The 17485-nt window shown below is 50.8% G+C and overlaps 2 protein-coding genes across 3 annotated transcripts; one reads left to right on the forward strand and one right to left on the reverse strand.

Annotated features, from left to right (window-relative positions):
• Positions 1-1095: 1095 nt before the first annotated feature.
• LOC128944885 (C-type lectin domain family 2 member D-like) lies at positions 1096-2882 on the reverse strand. 2 transcript variants are annotated; one of them, XM_054288348.1, is made up of 5 exons: positions 2485-2882; positions 2007-2105; positions 1723-1904; positions 1422-1522; positions 1096-1331 (listed from the first exon to the last, which is right to left on the reverse strand). In XM_054288348.1, exons 1-5 carry the CDS (start codon positions 2804-2806, stop codon positions 1217-1219), a joined length of 819 nt encoding a protein of 272 aa, XP_054144323.1. In that variant the 5' UTR covers positions 2807-2882; the 3' UTR covers positions 1096-1216. The 2 variants fall into 2 exon arrangements, with proteins under 2 accessions (XP_054144323.1, XP_054144322.1); XM_054288347.1 differs by having other exon boundaries at positions 1723-2105.
• Positions 2883-5201: 2319 nt separating this feature from the next.
• On the forward strand, positions 5202-12555 carry LOC128944880 (protein ecdysoneless homolog). The gene is made up of 12 exons (XM_054288342.1): positions 5202-5397; positions 6252-6369; positions 6727-6864; positions 6962-6971; positions 7849-7977; positions 8124-8249; positions 9020-9105; positions 9796-9902; positions 10320-10497; positions 10940-11007; positions 11085-11305; positions 11837-12555. The coding sequence occupies exons 1-12, from the start codon at positions 5202-5204 to the stop codon at positions 12047-12049; spliced, it is 1590 nt and encodes a 529-aa protein (XP_054144317.1). The 3' UTR covers positions 12050-12555.
• The last annotated feature ends 4930 nt before the right edge of the window (positions 12556-17485 follow it).

Here is a 17485-nt window from a genome sequence, read left to right on the forward strand (position 1 = left end):
ATGAATCCAAATTGTCAGAGATTTCCACCACCTACTACTTCTCCCCTCTTTTCCTGCATGGATTTGACAGTTCTTCCTTTCCTCCCACAGAGCTGCAAAGCAAAATGCCCGCCTGCCCCATGGCCATCCCCACCACCTTGTCCCTCTTTCTCCCACCTTTACTTTGCAGCACTTTCTCCCTCCTCCTCCTCTCCCTGCCAGCTGCAGCAAAGCCATTTCCCCCACTGGCACCAGCTGCCTCCTCTCCCTCGCTCCCATTTTGCCCACTCTGAACTCCTGGAGCCGCCTGCCTGCGGAGCCGCAGCCGCCGTGGGGCCGGGCAATGGTGCAGGGAATGCTGGCAGGGATTCTTGGGCTGGGCTGGGCCAGGCCAGGTGCCCGTAGCCAGCAAAAGCGCTCTGAGCCTCTGCTCCTGCCCCTGGGTAGGCAACAGAACACAGCAGGAAAGGCTCGGGGCTCTCAAGAAAGGCAGCCAGAGATCTCTCACCCATCATGGGCAGAACAGGCCCCAAGTGGGGAAATTAAATTTCATTGAATTTATTATCAAACAAATCAGAGCAAGAGAAGGAGATGTTCCCCAAATCCCAAAAATGACCTTCTCCACACTGTTCTCTCCTTCCTGGGCTTCGCTTTGTCCCCAGTTCCCCCCTCCCTCCTCCCCACACAGTGGCACAGAGGCATGGGGGTTACAGTCACGTCATGTCACTGCTTCTCCCTGCGAGAGACAAATTCCTTGTCCTGCTCCAGCCTGGGGTTCCTCCCAGAGGAAGACAGTCAGATCCTTCACAGCAGACAGACAGATAAAGAGACAAGAGACTATTCTCCACAGTCAGGTGCCTGATGCCAAAAGTGGGATTCCTGCTCAGCGCATGTCAGCGGTTCTTTCTCCTCTTCCAAAGACAGTTGACAAGTGCCACGTTCTGGCCACTTGGTGATGATTTCCAAGAGGCCAGGAAGATTTGGATTTCCCACTGGAGCTCGCTGTGTCATGAAGGCAATGCACTCCCTGCAGGCAGCATCGGTGGCAGGATGGATTGCAGAGGCTTTTCCTTTGCAGCCCCAGCCCAGCGCTGGCACTGGGGATGCAGAGGCACTGAGGTGACCCTGAGAGGAAGTGCAAGGCACAGGGCGCAGCTGAGGAAGGACAGCGCTGTGCTGGGCTCAGAGGTGAAGCTGGCACTGCCCAGCGTGGAGAAGGTCCTTTGTGCAGCCCCTGTTACAGGGGAGCTTGGGCCTTGCTGCAGACATACGGCCACTCACTGGAGCAGTTCCCAGTCTGAAATCTCTTGTCAGCCAGGTACACGCACTGGGAATTGCCGAGGACAGGAACCCTGCAGGAAGGAGCAGAGGCAGCGCTGGCTGCCAGGGGAAGCCCTTGTGCCCCTGTGCCCCCAGGCCCTGCCCGGCTCCCCGGCACTCACCGGGAGCTGTAGCTGCTGCCGTCCCCCCAGTGCAGGCGCTCGCCCCGTCTGCGCAGCCCGAGCCAGTAGCCGAAATTCCCACAGAGGCGGGAGAGCAAATCCTGCCCAGGAGAGAGGAGTGGGAGCTGCCCCGGCCCCTCGGGGGGACACGGGCCCGGGGCTGCCCCCGCACGCCGGGGCTCCTTCCCTGCAAGGCCCCGGCCCAGGGCTGCAGCCCCGGCCCTGCGAGCACCGAGCCCGGCCCAGGAGCGCCCCCAGGCTGCCCTCAGCCACCCCACACCGCCCGCAGCCCCTCACTCACCATGGCCTCCTCATCCTGGGCAATGGCCAGGGAGGCATTGAGCTCGGAGCACCGTTCCTGACCCTGCTCCCACGTGCTGAAATCCCGTGAGAAGTAGTAGCAGACCCCATTGTAGCCCACCCAGCCATGGGGACAGCCCAGAACCAACAGCGGAGTCGCAGGGGTGACTGGAAGCTGTGGTGCTGCAGGGGGAAGAGGAGAAGCTCTGAGGATTCCCCTGTGCAGGGAGCAGGGAGCCCGCTCTGCCCCGAGGGGCTGGGCCCACGCTGCTGCCCCTCCCTTACCTGCCGGCACAGCCAAGGCCGCCCCCAAAGCCAGCACCAGCACCAGGAGCAGCAGAATCAGCACCGCCGTGCCCACGGGATGGCACCTGAACCATTCACCTGGAGCAGGAAAGAGCTGCTGGCTGCCAGAAGCAGAGCCGGCCCTGCAATCTGCTCAGCCCATGGCCAGGGAGCAGAGCAGGGAGCCCTGAGGCAGTGTGGGCCTTCCTCAGCTGGCAGCCAGAGAGCCAAGAGCCTGGCCACAGGCAGGGACACAGCTGTGGGCACAGGCAGGGACACAGCTGTGGGCACAGGCTGCAGCAGGAGAACTGCACAGCCTTGGGGGCAGCTGGGGCTCTTGCTTCCAGCCACGGATGGGGCCCAGCAGAGCACGTGGCCTCTTCCAGACATCGGGAAACGGCCACACACCTGCCAGCCCTGGCCTTGGGAGGGGACACGGGCCCCTGCCTAGAGGCCACAGGGGTGGCCCTGCACTCACCCAGGAGTCTTCTGAGGTTCCTTTTGCGTTCATTGCCGTTTGCTGCTGTGCCCTGGGGAGTCAGGGGCTCCCTCACACTCCCATCCCTGGTGCAGAATCCATTCTTCACATCTGCACTCAAGGCACGTTCACAAGTGGCATCCCCCTGCTTACGGCAAGAGGCTTCTTGGGCCCCAGGCAAGTGTGGAAGCGCAGCTGCTGGTCCCTCCTGGAGATGCCGGGGCCCGTTTGCCGCTCCAGGAATGGAGCAGAATTCACTCTTCTCCTGCTTACAGGCGGCATCTCTCTGCCCAGAACAAACAGCACCTTGCTCTCGAGACATCAGGAGTGCTGCTGGAAGATCCTTTGGGAGCTGGGCCTGGGGAACAGCTTTGCAGCCGCGCTGATGGCACCCTGAAAGGGACACGGTGAGAGGTCGCTGCTGGTGCCGGCCGTGCGGGGGCTCAGGAGGGCGGTGGCAGCTGTGGCTGCGCCGTCGCCGCTGCCCAGAGGTGCGGCAGCAGGTGCGGAGACAAGCGCAGCCCCCGGGAGCTGGGGCAGCACCGATCGCGGGTCGCAGCTGGGCTGGAGCTGCCTCCGAGCTCCGCCGCCGCCTCACCGGGCTCTGGGTGCCGCCACCGCTGCGGAATGAAACGAGCGCTCCGCCCGCCGCCCCTCCCCTCCCGGTCAGACCCCGCGGGCACTCGGGCTGGTGCCGCCGTGCGCTCACACTCCGCGGGCACTCGGGCTGGTGCCGCCCTGCGCTCACACTCCGCGGGCACTCGGGCTGGTGCCGCCGCAGCTCGGGGCTCTCGCTGTGGGAGGGTTTTGGCTCCTCAGAGTGCGGCAGCGATGCCGAGCAGTAGGGGAGCAGCGAGCGGGGCGGCAAAACGAGTAGCGCGCCGCGGGGACACGGACGTTCCTGTCCCGAAAAAAGCGTGCTAAGAAAAAGGGCTCCACTCTGTTGGAGCTGGGGAAGAAGCGCAGCCCCGGGGAAGCCGCTTCTGGGGCTCTCAACAGTGAATTCTCGCAGGGATTCTTGGGCTGGGCTGGGCCAGGCCATTTGCCCGGGGCCAGCAAAAGCGCTCTGAGCCTCTGCTCCTGCCCTAGAGCAGGCAACAGAACACAGCAGGAAAGGCTCGGGGCTCTCAAGAAAGGCAGCCAGAGATCTCTCACCCATTATAAGTTTAACAAGCCTGGAATGGGGACATTCATTTTACTTGAATTTATTATCAAATAAATTGGAGGAAGGGAATGAGAAGTACACCAAATCCTAAAACTGCACCTTGTCCCTGTTAAGAATATGAAGCTTGACTAGGCCAATATTCAAGCAGCAATCAATTTATTATTTAATATGGTAAAGTGTGAGCAATACAGCGCTGGGTACAGTGGGGGAAGTTTTCTCTCCAACTGCACACCGATAATTGAGGGTTACAGGTATTTATAGGGGTACTCATCAGCTTTTTCAGCAGTTTCTATTTCCAATTTTTTTACTCATCAGCAATTTTTATTCCAAATTATTACATCACAATTCTATACACTATTGTGATCTTAGTTTCTCAGGATGTATCTCAAAGGAGTATCCCCAGGTAGTGACGGTCCAGTTTCCGAAAGAAGAAAGACGAATCCCATCTGGTGGGGTCCAGCTCCCCAGATGTGTGTCCATCTTTTAATTGCAGAGACCATAAATCCCATAACAGTGATGTCCGGTTTCCCTTTGGTCAAAACCATAAACCCTTGAGGTGATGTTCATCTTCCTTTCTCAAGCTGTTTTTCTCTGCTTCAATATGGCGTGAGATAAGCATATTTCCTTCATATACTTTCCAAAGCTACAGTTTCAAGGATACAAGTAATATTCTAAAATTATACTTCAAAAGGTTATTATTGCAGAACTCTTTATGGATTAAATGCAGGCAAAAAGCAACATCTTTAACACTTTAATTCCAATGCTCCTAAATCAATTAGGGTTAATTTGCAAACAACAGATAGGTTCAAAGGCCTTTTCCCATGTTTTATTGTCCTCAATTATTATTACAATTCACAGCTCTCCCATTGTCGGGGTCCACACATTTCACATTCACAACTACACACATTGCCTGTTTGTACCTGACACGAAACACAACTTTGTATTTCACAAAACCCAGATGTTTTCTGCCTCAAAACTATATTCAAGTCTCTTGGACTTGACAACTTGACCCTATACCAATACGACAGCTGGATCAAAATCAGTTGAACTTAAACCTAAGATGCTGCGAATTGAGGTACAGCTCCCTAAAAGCAGAGATGACGCCATTATCCCTGTAGATTAACTACATTGAATTAAATTATATACAACAAGAGGAAACGAGCCGAGTAAGTCAGAACTGACCCAACTCTTGGGTCAGGGGATAAGAGCCGGTTGCAGGGATTTAATCGCGTTCGGTCCCACCGGTGTCGGGCCAGGACTGGTGCTCAGGAATGCCGGGAACCACCTTCCGTCATGGACAGGGGTGACTGGGCCCTCACGGGGCCCTGCTCGGTGCTGGGGCAGCGCGGGCGGCAGGCCCGGGAGCGGGGCCGGGGAATCGCAACCAGAACCGCGCTGGGGCTCGGGGCCGCGCCGGGCACCGGGGGAGCGGCGGCCACTCACGGCTGCACCGGTTTCCGCGCGTATCGCGATATCATCCTCAGCGCCGCCGCCCCGCCGCCGCCATCGCGCCGCTCCTCCCCGGGGGCGGAGCGCTTTGGGCCCCGGCGCGATGGAGGCGCTGCGGCGGCCGGCGCTGCCCGAGGCCGCGGTGCGCTACCGCCTGTTGGCGGCGGCGGCGGCGGGCCCGGGTGGCGAGGCGCTGCTGCGGCGCTGCGCTGAGCTGGCCCTGGTGCGCTTGGCCCCGCTCCTGGCCGCCTGCGTGTGGCAGCGGCAGCCGTTCCGCCTGCGCTACGTGCCGGGCCGCGGTGAGCCGGGAGCGGGCCGGGAGGCGCGGCGGGAGGAGCGCCCGGAGCCGGGGAGACTGGGAGGGGGAGCCGGCGGCCAGGAACCGTGAGAGAGTGAGGGGGATCCGGCGGCGGGGAAGCGGGAGCCTGTGAGGGAGATCCGGGAGCGTGTGAGGGGAAAGCGGGGGTGTGTGAGAAGGACCTGGAGGCCGTAATCGAGGAGCATCTGAAGGGGAACCCGGGAGCGTGTGAGGGGGACCCGGCGGCCGGGAACCGAGGGCATGTGAGGGAGAATCGCAATCGTTTGAAGGAACCGGCGGCCGGGAACTGGGAGCTTGTGGGGGGGGAATCGGGAGAGTGTGAGGGACACCTGGCGGCCGGAACCGGGATCTTTTGAGGGTAATCCGGCGTCCGGGAACCGGCGGTGTGTGAGGGGGAGCTGGGCGGTGTGAGGAAGACCCGTGGCCGGGAGCCCGAAACCTGTGAGGGGGAGCCGGCGGGTTCGAACCGGTAACGAGTGAGGGAGAACCGAGGCCATGTGAGGGGTACACGGCGCCGAGAATCGGGATCTTTGGAGGAGAGACCGGCGGCCGGGAACTGACGGCGTGTGAGGGGGACCCGGCGGGCTCGAAGCGGGAGCGTGTGAGGGGGACCCGGCGGCTTCCCCGACTCTCGGTGTCACAGCACGGGTTAACCCAGTGAGGCATCTGGTGCCACCTCCCTGCAGCAGCCGGGCCATCCCCGAGCACAGGACACAAGATTGTGTCAGCAGGGTCTGGGATATCCGCAGTGAGGGAGACTCCGCAGCCCGTGTGGACAATCTGTTGCTGGGCACGGCGTTGCTGAGGCGCCTCTCCTGTCTGTGCCCCGTGCAGGCGAGATCCCGGCGCACTTGGGCGGCACCACGGAGTTCGGGGATAACGTGGAGGATGAGTGGTTCATTGTGTACCTGCTGCGGGAGATCACCAGAGAGTTCCCGGGGCTGGCAGCCAGGTAAGGCGGGTGCTGCTGAGCTGCTTTAGTGGGAGGGCTGCCAAGGGGCAGTGCCTGTGCTCTGAAGGTTCTGTCTTACCATTGCCCATCCTTGGAGGTGTTTCCCCATCCCAGACACGTTGGAAGTGTCCAAGGGCAGGTTGGATGGGGCTTGGAGCAGCCTGGGCTGGTGGAAGGTGTGCCTGGCTGTGGCAAGGGTGTTGGAACCAGGTGTTGATCTTTAAGATCCCTTCTAACCTAAGCCTTTCTATAGGTTTATGAATATTAAAAGAAAAACCCAGCAGACATGGATTCAGAAGTGTGCTGTTGTGCTCTGCAAGGCTTTTCCCGCTGAATTTCCAATTTCTCCTTGGCCAGTATTGATGACAACGATGGAGAGTTTCTCTTGATAGAAGCAGCTGATTTTCTCCCAAAGTGGCTGAATCCTGACAACAGTGAAAACAGGGTGAGAAAAACTTGTGTCCAGTCGGCAAGGGGGAGCCAGTGGCCTTTTCTGTAGCAGCTGGAGTTTTCTCTTGCACTTCTAGGCAAGTGGTCTGACTGCCTCTGAAAATCCAGAGTGCTGTCTGTCCCTGACTGTTGTTCCCTTCAGGAGCACTCCTGTATCTTCCTGAACTTTCAAGCTCTGCTAGTACCACTTGCATTATTTTATTTGTACCACGTTGTGGAGTGTTTAGGCCAGAGGATTTGCTGCCCTCAGGGTAGGGAATGCTCAGGGCTGGAGTGTTGCTGTCTCTGTAAGGACACAGGCTTTGTCTGGTCCAGGTGAAATAATGAGCAGACACCTTCACCCGAATATGGATGGCTGCTAATGGCAATGAATTAAAATGGAAATAATTTATTTGGTCATTAGCAAAAAATTGTTTAATTATTTTCCCCTACTCCCAAGATTCTTACAAGGGCTGGAACACAACACCAAAATGGATGGCAAGTGTGTCCCTGGAGTGTCAGGCTCATACTTTCCTTTTGTTTGAGGGAACAGAGTGAGGGGGTTGAAAACGTTGCATTCAGGGCTTTTCTTAGGATCAGGAACCAGCAGAGGTCGCATGTGGCACCTGAAATGCTGCTTTTTAATGCCTGGGATGTTCTGAAGCAGTTAGGATATCTTGGTTCTCCTGAAGCACTTCTCTAGTTGAATAGAAATGTGGTGTTATTGTTGTTAAGGAAACAAGATATATTTGATGAAACGTGTTGCAGTTCAGATGGGGATTTTCCAGAATATCAAGGATTTTTCCTAATGTATTTAGAATGACCAAAGTTTATATTTGCTTGGGGATTTCAATTTGGAACAAACGTTGTAAAGCCTGAAAAGCAATTTATCAGAAAAATCTATCTAAGATATGTTTTGAATGCAGTCTCAGGCACTGCCTGTAACATGGGTGCCTCCAAAGGCACTCTGGTGACGTGGAGGGAGTTTGCTGGCTGTCCCCAGCCCAGTCCCGCTGCAGGGAGTGTTTGTTTCTGCTCTGGCTGTTGCAGGTGACTTTCACTCGGTGTTTGTATGCACAGCTGGTGCAGCAGCAGTTTGTTCCAGACAGACGCAGTGGATACACCCTGCCCGCCCCAGCTCATCCTCAGTACAGAGCCTGCGAGCTGGGCATGAAGCTGGTAATGATTCCTGGGGCATTTTGGCCTTGGCTCATGCATGTGCAGGGAATGGCTCCTTGTCTGGAGGTTGCCTGCTTGTCCAGAGAAATGTGAGCAAAGTCTGTCACACCTTGAGAACCTCTTGTTGTTGCATCTTTTATCTGCAGGCTCATGGCTTTGAAATGTTGTGCTCCAAGAGCAGCAAAGTGGCTCCTGATGCCAAGAGAAACGTGTTAAGGGGTCCTCTGTGGGAGAGATTCCTCAGGAGCTTGAAGGAGAAGGATTATTTCAAGGTCTGTGATTATTTCAGTGTCTGTGGCTTTTAAACATTGCAGGGAAAACACATAAAATACATTTTAACCCTTGAACTTGTGTGAGGAGTTGCAGTGAGGCCAGAGCTTGAATCCTTATCTTTGTGTGAAATGAATTAATGTGCTTAAAGAGGACATGTGGAGTTTGTTCCCCTTTGAAAGTAATTTATTTTGGAAATTAAAAAGGAAAAAGCAAGATGTGGGGATTGATTCATTCATTTAAAGCAAGGTGAGAAATACACTTGAGTGAAGAAAACCCCCATATGTGATTGTGTGAGGTGTGACTGATTTCACTAGTTTGCATTTCATTTCCACCCCTCTAGAATTCAATATTCTTCAAGATCCATACAGAACACCATAGACCTGTCTGGGCCCATGCAAGTGGAATTTTTATGTGTGTGATTTTTGTGACTTCTGGGGGTTTTGCTGAGGTTCTGTGGGGTTTTTTTAAAAGATGCCTTTGACTACTTCTTTTAAGTTAATAAATTGGGCATAAATTGAGTACTTCCCTGAAGGTTATAAAGTTGGACAACTTTATTGAGATTCTTAGGTTAACATCCTTTAATATACTTCAAATCCAGGAGTGCCCCTTTGCTGTATTGAGTTCCAAGTGTACCTGGCCAAGAGGTTTTAGTTGTTCTGGTTCTCTCAGCATTTCTGTGTCACCAACAGTCACCCTTAGGAAGCCTGACTGTGAGGAGGAAGGGGAGGGAGAATTGTTTGGGTTCATGGCTGTGGCTTGCATTCAATAGGGAGAAATGGAAGGATCAGCCAAGTACCTGGAGCTGTTGCACATGGCAGAAGATCACTTCCAGCAATCTGTTGCAGTGCCAGAAAGGTGAGAGCTGCTTGAAATTCATGAGTGTCATTACCCTACAAATCCTGTAAGTGTCCTTTGAAATCCTTGTTACAGACACCTGAACCCTTTTCTGCCCTGCACATTGAACATGGGAGCTGTGGCCAGAACATACAAGTACAAATTCCTCTGGAATGCTCCACTGGGAGAGGTTCTGGCTTGAGCAACTCCTTTATCTTGGTTTTGTGAAATGCTGAGCTCTTCCAAGTGGATTCCAAGTGGTGACTGCAAAGCAATTTTTGCTTGGTTGACTGTAGAAAGTGTAGAAAAGTTTCATTGAAAAGCAGTGAATAATGAATACAGGGTAATCTGTCTCCTTTGCTCAAGGAGCTGGCTGTGGATTTCTCTGGATGATCAAATCCAGAAAATAAATCACTACAGAAATATCTGAGGCTTTGCCAGCCCATAATATCTTGACTGTTATTTTTTTCAGTTTCCAGTCTGTGCTGTTTGGGTTCTGGTGATATTAATATTTACCAAGGGAAATGAAATGTAAAGGAAAAGAGCCATGACCAATGCTCTGGGTAGTGCTCTGGTACTTCCCCAGATTCATTTCCCTTTTTGATGTGTTTGCACAGAAGGATAAACGAAGAATTCAAGTGAAAACCTGAATGCAGGGCATGTGATCCCATTGAATCCATTTCAGTAAATTGAGTTTGGTTTTTCTTCCAGCTGTGATGAAGTGAGCCCAGGTGATGAAATCCTGGCACTGCTACAGACAACCCCCATTGATGTGAAGGAATTGGAGAGAGAAGCAGCTTGTCTTCCTGCAGAGGATGGTGAGCTGGATGGGGAATTATTCCTATTACAGATGGTTATTTGTGGGGGGAGAGGGGCAATGCTGACAGCTGTGAAGGGAGAGCAAATCCAGCCTTCCTTAAGACTAAACACTGGATTGGCTCTCCCAGTTTAGAGTAAGCCTTTCTTCCTCCACTGAGTGGCCAAAGGCTTCTCAGTGACTAGAATGGTCTCTCTGAGTTTGAGCTCAGCAAAGCAGAGTTTTTAGGTAGTGACAAGAAATCTGCACTCATTTCTTCTCAGCCTCTCTCTCCTTTGCTGTGTGTGACCCAGGAGCAGCACAAGAGCTGAACTGCAGAACTGAGCTGCAGGATGGTTGCAGCCCTGTCAGTCAGCTGGTTTGGCCTGTGGGCCAGCAGGCTTGTGCAGAGTAACAGATCTGTGCTGTGTCCTTGCAGATGACAGCTGGCTGGATATGACACCAGGTGCTCTGGATCAGATGCTGAAGGAGACAAGAAATGAGTCCCTTCCTTCCCCAAATGAGGAGGAGCAAAACTATGACTTGGAAACAGTTGCTGAGAGCATGAAGGCTTTTGTGTCCAAAGTGTCCACGCAGGAAGGAGCAGAAATGCCATGGTAGTAGCACCTGGAGTTTGGCTCTGGTGTGGAATGTTGCACTGTGCTGCAGCCCTGTGCTTGGTTCTGTGCTGCAGAGAATCAGAGTTTGAAGGTGCTGTGCTGAGCAGGGCCTGAAGCAAAGGCAGAGCAGTGAACCTGTGCTTGCTTTAAATCAGCTTGGTGCCACGCTGGCACTGGTGCAGGTTCAAGTGCTGCAAGCTGAGCTGCTCTGTCCCTCACTTTGATTTCGTGGTCTTCACAATTTTTCTCCTTTATTCAAAGTATTCTTCCACTCACTGTTTGATGTCTCATCCATACAGGCTTCAAACTTCTGAGGACTTTTAAATTCAAATGTCCCAACTTCAGTCCTGACCTGATAGAAATCAATATGGCTTGTGCCTGTGTCAGGCTTAGGCAAGCATAGAGGCTTCATTTCTTTAAAAATATTTTTATATTTCAGGTCATCTGATGAATCTCATGTTACCTTTGACGTGGATTCTTTTACCAAAGCCCTGGACAGAATTTTAGGTGAGATTGCTTCTTTCTTTGAAACAAATGCCAGCACTGATTTCTTTGCTGTTGTACTGACACCAAATCATGTGCAGGGGCAGACTCGGAGGAGCTGGATTCTGATGATGTGGATGAGGAGGAGGAGTTTGGTTTCTCAGCTGAGGATGATGAAGAGCTGGATGCTGGGAATGGAAGGCAGGAGCAGAAGGTGCCTCCTGAGGAGCTCATGGGCAGTCTCAAGGCGTACATGGAGGAGATGGACCGTGAGCTGGCACAGAGCAACGTTGGGAAAAGTTTCAGCAGCCACAAGAGAGGGGTGAGTGTGCCTTGGGCTCTGATTTGCAGCAGTAATTTCCAAGCAGGAAATGTGCTGCAAGTGGCCATTCTGAGTAATGGGATTGGAACCTTCCCACCTGCAAGCAAAGTGTGCTGGACCTGCACCATGATACGTTTTTTATAAACTGAAATTTACCTAAGCTTGGAATTTGCCCATCTTTTCCAAGGCTTAGTTTTAGTTTTCCCATCTTTTCCCTGTTTTTAGTAGTAGGGCAAGCAGCTGCAGCTTCACTTGTGAGTTCCTGTAGTAGTTCTCTCCCATAGGAAGCAGAGCCAGGACTCAGCAACACTTTGTGTCCTTCTCTTGGAACCTAATCTGGGTAATGGACAGTGGTGATTTTCAGCTGGCATGAGCATTTGGTGTCTGAATTCCTGTCTGTCAGGACTCAGGAGTGTACTGGACTTTGTTGGCTGCACAGTTGCTGTTTCTTTTCTCCTGTGGTTTTCCCTTTTTATCTCCTTAAATGTACTCCTGCAATTTGATAAAGCTTTCCCTTTGTACTCCCTGCAGGCAGGTTCTGTTGGAGCAGCCCCATGTGAGAGTGCTGGCCCTGACTGTGGAGCTGAGGCTGCTGAGGTGGCAGCCCTGGATGTGGACATGAACCTGGTGGCAAACCTGCTCGAGTCCTACAGTGCCCAGGCTGGCCTGGCAGGACCCACCTCGAGCATTTTACAGAGCCTGGGGGTGAATTTACCTGAGAGCACAGAGCTCCCTGGCAGCTGAGCAAGGCAGGGAGAGCCTTGGCACAAGGCATGGCTGCTGGGGAGAGGGAGCACAGACACACGAGCAGGATGTGGGAGAAGAGGCCAAAGGTTTGAATTTGGAGCATTCTGTTCATTCTGTGTCACTTCAGCAGAGTGAATTCACCTGCAAAAGCTTCTGTTTGCACACTGTCTTGGGTGGAAATGAGATTTTCCCAGTGCTAGCACAATTTCAGAAAACTGAAAAATTATGTCGAATGCATGACTCAAATGATGTCTTCTTTTATTACAAAACCCCTCTCCCATTTTTCCTTTCAGTGCTCCAATTTGCCACGTTTCTAAAATGTCCTTTTACCCATGGCTGAGTGGGTTCAATATCTGGGGAGCAGTTCTTGTTCTGAAAATGCTGCTGCCTTCAGGGGCAGGTGGGGAAATACAACATTGCAGGAAGAGTAATTGGATCAAATGTGTAAATATTGGCCAGAAGTATTTTTTAATTTTATTTCAATAAAAACAAAAATACAACTTCATTAGTGAATTTTTGAAGGTATGTATAACTTCCTCAGTTCTTGGAGTAAAAATATATTTGTAATTGTTTTGTAATTGTTCATTTTCTGAATGAATTCCATTACTGCTGAATGTTGATAAACAGCTACTGCTGACATGATGTGAGCCCAGGCTGAGCAGTTTGGGGTTTTTTCAGTGAAAATGTGACTGGAAGGCATGCAGCATGTTGCTTTCATGTGGAATGAAAAATCTATTTAAAATATGACAACTTTAGTTTCAACAAGACAAATTTGAAATAAAATAGATAGAAATTCTTGATACACAGACACCAACAGTGCAGTCCTGCTGGGTCCAAACCAGCTTCTTAATTTCTCTTTATTTCATTTTCATTCAGCAATTAATGAGTTGTCCTGCACTGATGTTGTGGAATTCACTTTGTCAGCAGTTCAGGGAGAGCACAGGCAGGTTGGACAGGTATTAGAGATGGACAGCAAGAGCTGGGAAGTGTGAAGAAGGTTCTGCTAAATTTCAAGGAGTTTGGACTGCTGAGAGGTGAGAGACTCAGACAAATCTGTGGTGGAAAAATGGGGTTAACAGAGGTTTTTTAATTGAGACAAGGCTGATGAGCAGTTAGTGGTGGAAAACAGAGGTACTTGAACCTTGGGAAGGGTTGGTGTTTGACCAGGGAAGGTAATTTACACTGAAAATACATAAAATTCTCCACTGATGAGTAGCTAGATCAAGTTTAGATACCTTAAAACATAATTGAGTTGAAGAACATGATCACATTGAACTGCTGTGTGGCCTGTGCTATAGGAAAGGTCCAAATAGATGGAAGGGCTCCCTTAGTGCATGAGGAGAACTCCTAAGCTGGGTTCAGAACAAAGCTGCTCTTTTGCAAACACTCCAGCTGCTGTTGCTGCTTGGATAATCTGACTTTTCCATCAGTGGGGCTGGGATTTCTCTGGGGCTCTGCTCATCCCAACTCTTTCCATTTGTTCAGCAGCTTCCCAGGGGAGCCCTGCAAGGCTCTGGGAGTGCTCCCAGCAGAGTTTGCCATGGCAGAAGAAGCATTTCCATGCTGCCTCTTCCTCTGCTTTGAGGTAACACACGAGGCATCTCCACTTTTAATTCTGAGAGTGTTTTTAGTGAAGGAAGCCCGATGGAATTAATTAGGGAAGACAAGTGGTGTGTGGTTCCCTTTCAATGGATTTCTGTCCAAGTGTATTCTGGAGTTGTTTAACTGGGTAATTTTCCCTTATAGTCTGTGTTTCAACTGGGGGAATCCCCATTCACCTGCGATGTTGAGGGGATCAATGGAAAGAAACCCTGCCTTGGCCATTATTTCAGGGGTATCAATGGATGGGGAATCCCCATTTTCTTGCTGAAATAGATCAGGGAACACTTTTTGTGATGGGATTTTATAGGTTTGAAATGAGAGCAAACCTTCAATTTTCATCATCTTTCAGTTTACATTGACAAGGAATCTCTATGTGCCTTATTTTTAAGGTTGAAATTGGTAGAAACCCCCACTGATTCCATTGAGGGATTGATATTGAGGGTAAAAAAAAGGGCTGGATAAAAAAGGTGGCACTGAAGGTAAGAAAAAAAAAGTGTAAAAAACATTTGCAGAAAAGGGTGGGAAATCAAAGTAGGAAAAATAGGTGGCAAAAAAAGGCAGAATAAAAAAATGAGACGGAAAAAAAGTGGCAAAAAATTGGGAAAAAAGGCATCAAAAGGGGGGGGAGAAAGGACAGAAAAAAGCAGGAAAAAATAGGACAAATAAGGGGGAAAAAATGGCAGCAGGAAAAGGGGGGAAGAGTTAAAAAATGGAGATGGCATAATGGTGTAAAGGTGGCATTTAGGAAGCAAGAAATCTCTAGAAAGGTGAGGAGAAAAGGGTGCCAAACATGAGAGAAAAAGGATGGGAAATATGAGGGGAAAAGAGCAGGACCCCAGAGACACCCCCAGAGCTCAGGCCCCCCTCCCCAATGCCACAGACAACCCCAGGTACCCCCAAGAGAGCCCCTGCAAACCCCACAGACACCTGGGCCTGGATTCCTGCAGGAACACTGGGGAACAACTGGGCTCCTTGCAGCGGGATGGAAACAACGGCCAGGGCTGGGAATGTGTGCCCACCGTGCTGCCAGGCTGGCAATCAGCTGGGTGGGGCCGTGCCATGGCAAAGGCTCCTGAACAAGTGCCAGGTTTGTGGGCTGCAGCTGGAGCTGAGAAGCAAAGGGATTAGTGCAGGCAGGAGAACATCCCATCGTGGGGCACTGCTGCAAAGGGGCATGTTTGGAACAGAGCCTCTCCTTCAGCAGGCCAACGCTGCCAGATGGAAATGGCCAAGGGCACGAGGCTGGCAAGTGAAGAGCAGAGCTGCTGTGAAGGGAAAGCTCAGTTCATTCAGAGAGATCACACAGGTCACTTGAGCACTGTTACAGGGAGGAAGCAGAAAATGAGAGATTTCCAGGAAAGCCTTTGGAGTTTGGTGGGGAAAAGGAGTCGTGATACCCAGTGGCTGCAGGGAGGGTGATCCAAATTAGTTCTGAGCAGATTTCCTTTTTTTTTCAATTGGTGAGGGTTATTAACCTTACCTGCAGTTATAAGGCCAAATAGCTTTGGAATATATTCTAGTTTAATCTAGCTGTCCTCCATGCTGCATACTCACAGCAGCCATATTTAACTGTCATATGATGTGTGAATTTGCTTGTGTCCCTATCCCAAATTTCATCCTTCCTGGGTTTTCAGCTTCTTTTTAATATGCTAGTAAATCTTCTGCGTCCCTCTGCAGTATTTCCATGGGTAAACCCACTGAAGAGCACAAGCTAAAGGATGCTGCCTCCAGCTGAGCACAGGGAGCACTGGGAAAGGATGTTATATCAGCTTTCCATCTGCTGCTAGGATGAAAAGAGAGCAAGATTTTGATTTAGGGAGCTGAAGGCTGGGGCAGATCAGTTTGTTCAAGCCGTGCCTGAGACTGAACACAGGGATTGTACCTGTGCATTTACAGGTTATTCTGACAACCTGTCTGCTGCAGCTGCCAGAGGTGAGCTGCTCGTGGTCCCCTCAAAAAGGTTTGCTGACAAATGACTTTTACAAGGTCAGGTTGTCAGAGTGTTCCCTGGAGTGCTTATGTCCTCTCAGGCCAAACATCAGGCTCAGTGTGTGTCCACAGCATCTTGGAGCTTGTTTAAAAGTAAAACAATTTTTTCATGTAAGAACTGTAATACTGAAGTCAGATCTTGTGCCATCCACAATGATGGATAGCAAAGCATGGCCTTTCCACACAGCAGCAGAGCAGCCCAGGTGATGGGAGAGCATGTGGTGAGTGAATTTTCTACCCACACTGTTCCCAGATAAGATTTTTCTGAGTCATGCCTTAAGTTTTAGCTTTTATATTTTTCAGATTCTGTACTGCTTTGGTGTGTAGTTCTGAGCTTCATATCAAGTGTTAGTAAGCTTTCTTCACAGAGTAGGGAGACAAAACAATTCCTTCTCTAGCTGAGGACTGAGGACAGTTGATCCAAATTTCGGGCCCAGGAGCATAAACAAGGATGAATTGAAAAGAGAAAAACAAGCAGGATGGGACTTCATAACCTGAAGCTGTAATTGCACAATTAACTCCAAGATGCAAATGGAGCAGAACTTATAAAAAGTGACAGACCCCGTGACCGGGTGTCCATTTTGTGCCCATTTTGGTTCACCTTGGGTGCAGCCCTGGCTGGGCTCTTGTGCTGCCCAAGGTGGATCCATGGAGCCTGTTAATAAATCCCTGCTTTATTCTTTAGCTCTGTCTGGCCTCTGTTCTACCTCAGCCTTCTCAAGGCATCATGAGCAGTCAGAGATCAAACAAGTTGTGTCATGAGGTTTGCTTACTTCAATCCTCTGCTGGCACCTGTTAGAGATCAACATGAGTTTTATGCCCTGCTATTTTTGGGAGGTAGGTGGAATGTTGCTCTCAACCTGCTAGTCAAAAAGTTACATCTGATTGATCAGATGAGTGCTATCATTCCATGTCCTGCTGACTGGCAACACCTGTGAGCAGTTGGGCTGTAATGCCCCAGCTGGCAGCTTTTCAGTGCTGGCTCTTGCTGTAAATCCCTAAAAGCAGAGGAGTCTCAGTGATTTATACAAGCCAAGTGTTGCCAAAGAGGATTCAGTTCAGGGATGCATTCTTGAGAGAAATATGTTGTTGCTCTGTGCCCTTCTGCCTGCCTGGTACCTTTTCCATGGGAAAGCCCTGCTGCGTTTTGGTGAGGAAGCCTCTGTCAGGGATTGCCTGTTCCTTTTTCTAGGTCACTTGCCTTTATGGAGCATGTCCTGTCTTGACTACAGTGAATGTTCTTCAGGCTTCAGACAGATTTCTGAGGCAAATGCAAGTGAGGACAATGTCCCTCACCTCATTTTTCTGTCCTGCTCAGGGCTGGGTACTGCCTGTCATCACTCCTGCTAGCTTAACATCATGAATGGAGGCCACCAATGTTGTTTCATAACTAAGTCAAAAGGGTCTGAGGATTTTATAAAACAGTTTAAAATGTAATGCTTTTCCAAAGATGTGATGTGATTATTATCTTGTAGGTGTTCTAGCTCTACCAAAGAATCCCCTATTTGAGTAGATTGAAAAGACTTTTTCTCTCACTGGTAGCTAAAATACCAGGAAGAGTGTTTGTAGATACCACCATGGCCTGAAGGAATCCCCTCCCAATCTCCTGAAGTAAAAGTAACCTAAGCAAACACAGTGTGTCTCAAAGGTGTGAAAGACTTGTTTTTTTACTTGTTGCTCAGGTGTCAGGACTGCAGATTTTTACCACTGCTCACCTGCAGTGAATCGCAGTGGTGGCAGTCAGGGACACATCCTGTCGCAGACATTTTTTCACAGAAATCCTTTCATTGGGACTTGTTCGTTTTCTGGGAAGCAAGGGCCCCCAGAAAGAGAATGTAAACA

Source organism: Melozone crissalis, unplaced genomic scaffold, assembly GCF_028551555.1.
Source record: "Melozone crissalis strain CALT ecotype California unplaced genomic scaffold, PUWL_Pcris_2 ptg000062l_1, whole genome shotgun sequence".
NCBI lineage: Eukaryota > Metazoa > Chordata > Aves > Passeriformes > Passerellidae > Melozone > Melozone crissalis.

Coding starts and splice junctions, on each gene's coding strand:
- LOC128944885 (XM_054288347.1), bottom strand. CDS start 2,806: ATGTCTCGAGAGCAAGGTGCTGTTTGTTCTGGGCAGAGAGATGCCGCC. Junction 2,106..2,484: donor GAACCTCAGAAGACTCCTGG/GTGAGTGCAGGG, acceptor TTCCTGCTCCAG/GTGAATGGTTCAGGTGCCAT. Junction 1,523..1,722: donor CCCAGGATGAGGAGGCCATG/GTGAGTGAGGGG, acceptor TCTCCTGGGCAG/GATTTGCTCTCCCGCCTCTG.
- LOC128944880 (XM_054288342.1), top strand. CDS start 5,202: ATGGAGGCGCTGCGGCGGCCGGCGCTGCCCGAGGCCGCGGTGCGCTAC. Junction 9,106..9,795: donor TCTGTTGCAGTGCCAGAAAG/GTGAGAGCTGCT, acceptor TTTTTCTTCCAG/CTGTGATGAAGTGAGCCCAG. Junction 10,498..10,939: donor GAAGGAGCAGAAATGCCATG/GTAGTAGCACCT, acceptor TTTATATTTCAG/GTCATCTGATGAATCTCATG.